This window comes from Aphanomyces astaci (assembly GCF_000520075.1).
Source record: "Aphanomyces astaci strain APO3 unplaced genomic scaffold supercont1.31, whole genome shotgun sequence".
Taxonomy (NCBI): domain Eukaryota; phylum Oomycota; class Saprolegniomycetes; order Saprolegniales; family Verrucalvaceae; genus Aphanomyces; species Aphanomyces astaci.
In genome coordinates this window covers 561,406-563,135 of record NW_009798294.1, presented here as the reverse complement: position 1 = coordinate 563,135, position 1,730 = coordinate 561,406, and the positions used below count along the sequence as shown (strand labels likewise).

Below are 1,730 nucleotides of genomic sequence, written 5' to 3'. Positions count from 1 at the left end.
CTCGATGCCCAAACCAAGCGCCAATCGATCTTTGATCTCTTGGAGCGTGATTTGGACATCATGCTCCACCCAACGTTGCAGCATGTCGACGTTTTCCTCGGTCAGGAGTCGTGATATTTGTTTCCCCCTACATGACAATGTTATATCGAGTAGACTCGACTTTCATACCTCGTTGTTTCGGCGTCAACGAGCCCAGATGCAGCCAATTTCGTGCGCTGCTGATGTTGACGCCGTTCGCTTGAGCGACGCGCTTCCAGTCCACCGCGTTATTGAACGCATCAACTATGCGCTTCTTGGCCGACAGCGGAATGCGTTTGTACGTTCGTTTGGGTGGCGTTTGGGGTGCTGGGTTCTCCATGGTTGACTGTCACTCGGAAGATTTGAAAGTGACGAAAAGCGCGCGAGAATTGTAGAACACCCCCTCCGATGTTCTAGAAAAGGCAATTGCCAACTCTAAAGAGTGCACGACACTTTTGAATGATCTAAAGGTTGTTTGGTTGGGTACATACCAATTCTATAAGGCGCATGGGCATATCGAATGGGCACACGAGGGGGTCGTGCCAAATCCAATGGGCACACCGAACGTGGGTACCAAATCTATTGGGCACTAATTCATTCGAATGGGCACACCACTCAATCCAATGGTATATCAACCGAATCCATCGAGAAAATGTCCAAGTCAATTGAAAAATCGTGTAGTAAGCCATGAAGTCCAGTGTTGATAAGTACTGTAACGTTAGATACATTAGAAAGCCATGAACGTCAATCTACATAGTATACGTATAACTAATGTATTGTAACGTTACTGTGGATATCGGTACAAAGAGAGTTCCCCGGTCCCATGAAATCGAATCTCGCCAGCATAAATCGACTCTATTTGTTGGTCAATCCAACTTTGAGAGCGTTTGATTGAAAGGACAATCATATTCAACCAATCAGAATTTCTAGCGTGACTCAATGTCGATTAGAAAACCACCCGAATTCTGGAGATTTACAGCGAATTCACAATATTACATCGAGGTTTGGTTTTTCAAAATCCAAGCCTATTGTCGGCCACATATCCACTCAAATGACTACCACTCAATATCCTCTTGTATACGACCATATACTTGTATACCTATGTAAGATACGACACGGATACAAGTTATGCCAACAATCTCAAACGTAAATCTCCTGTAGCTCATGCTTACAGTACTATTAATACTAACGTTACACCATTTTTCGTTTAAGTTCAGGCTATTTCCGGTATATTTCGTCCGGCGCACAACTGATTCACGCCATGTGCGTTATGTTCGCCGAACATTCTATATATTTCGTCCAGACTCTACGTCGTTGCATTATATTTCGACTAAGGGGTGGTCTGTGAAAAACCATCCACGCTTTAGGCAGGGATGTTATCCGAACTATTTTCGAGGATTCTGAAAATATATAAAAAAAAATTCTTAATTTCTATCGAAAGCGTGCAAAAGCAGGAACGGACACTCAAAAGCAGGGATGAATCATCCCTGCTTCATAATACAGAATTCGTAAGGTGAAACAGTAGGTTTTAGTAGGCTCGCAAGGTGAGCTGCCTTACGAATTCCATAAATCGATCTGAAATAGTTCAAATTTTATTGAATGAAGCTTCATCTTTGTATGGAATAATTTAAATTCCTCTAAACGCATCTTTTTGATGAATTCGTAAGGCAGGCTGCCTTACCAAATTTCTGTCCAATTATATGATAGAAAGG

The 1,730-nt window shown here is 42.5% G+C and overlaps 1 protein-coding gene across 1 annotated transcript in view; it reads right to left on the bottom strand.

The window, feature by feature from the left end:
* The window catches only part of H257_11061 (hypothetical protein), a gene marked incomplete at both ends in the record, with an annotated part of 3,503 nt that extends 3,145 nt beyond the window's left edge, over positions 1–358 (bottom strand). Inside the window, one exon of the mRNA XM_009837899.1 lies at positions 169–358. Within this exon, the coding sequence (XP_009836201.1) occupies positions 169–358 (190 nt within the window). The remainder of the gene's footprint in view (positions 1–168) is intronic.
* Between the last annotated feature and the right edge of the window lie 1,372 nt (positions 359–1,730).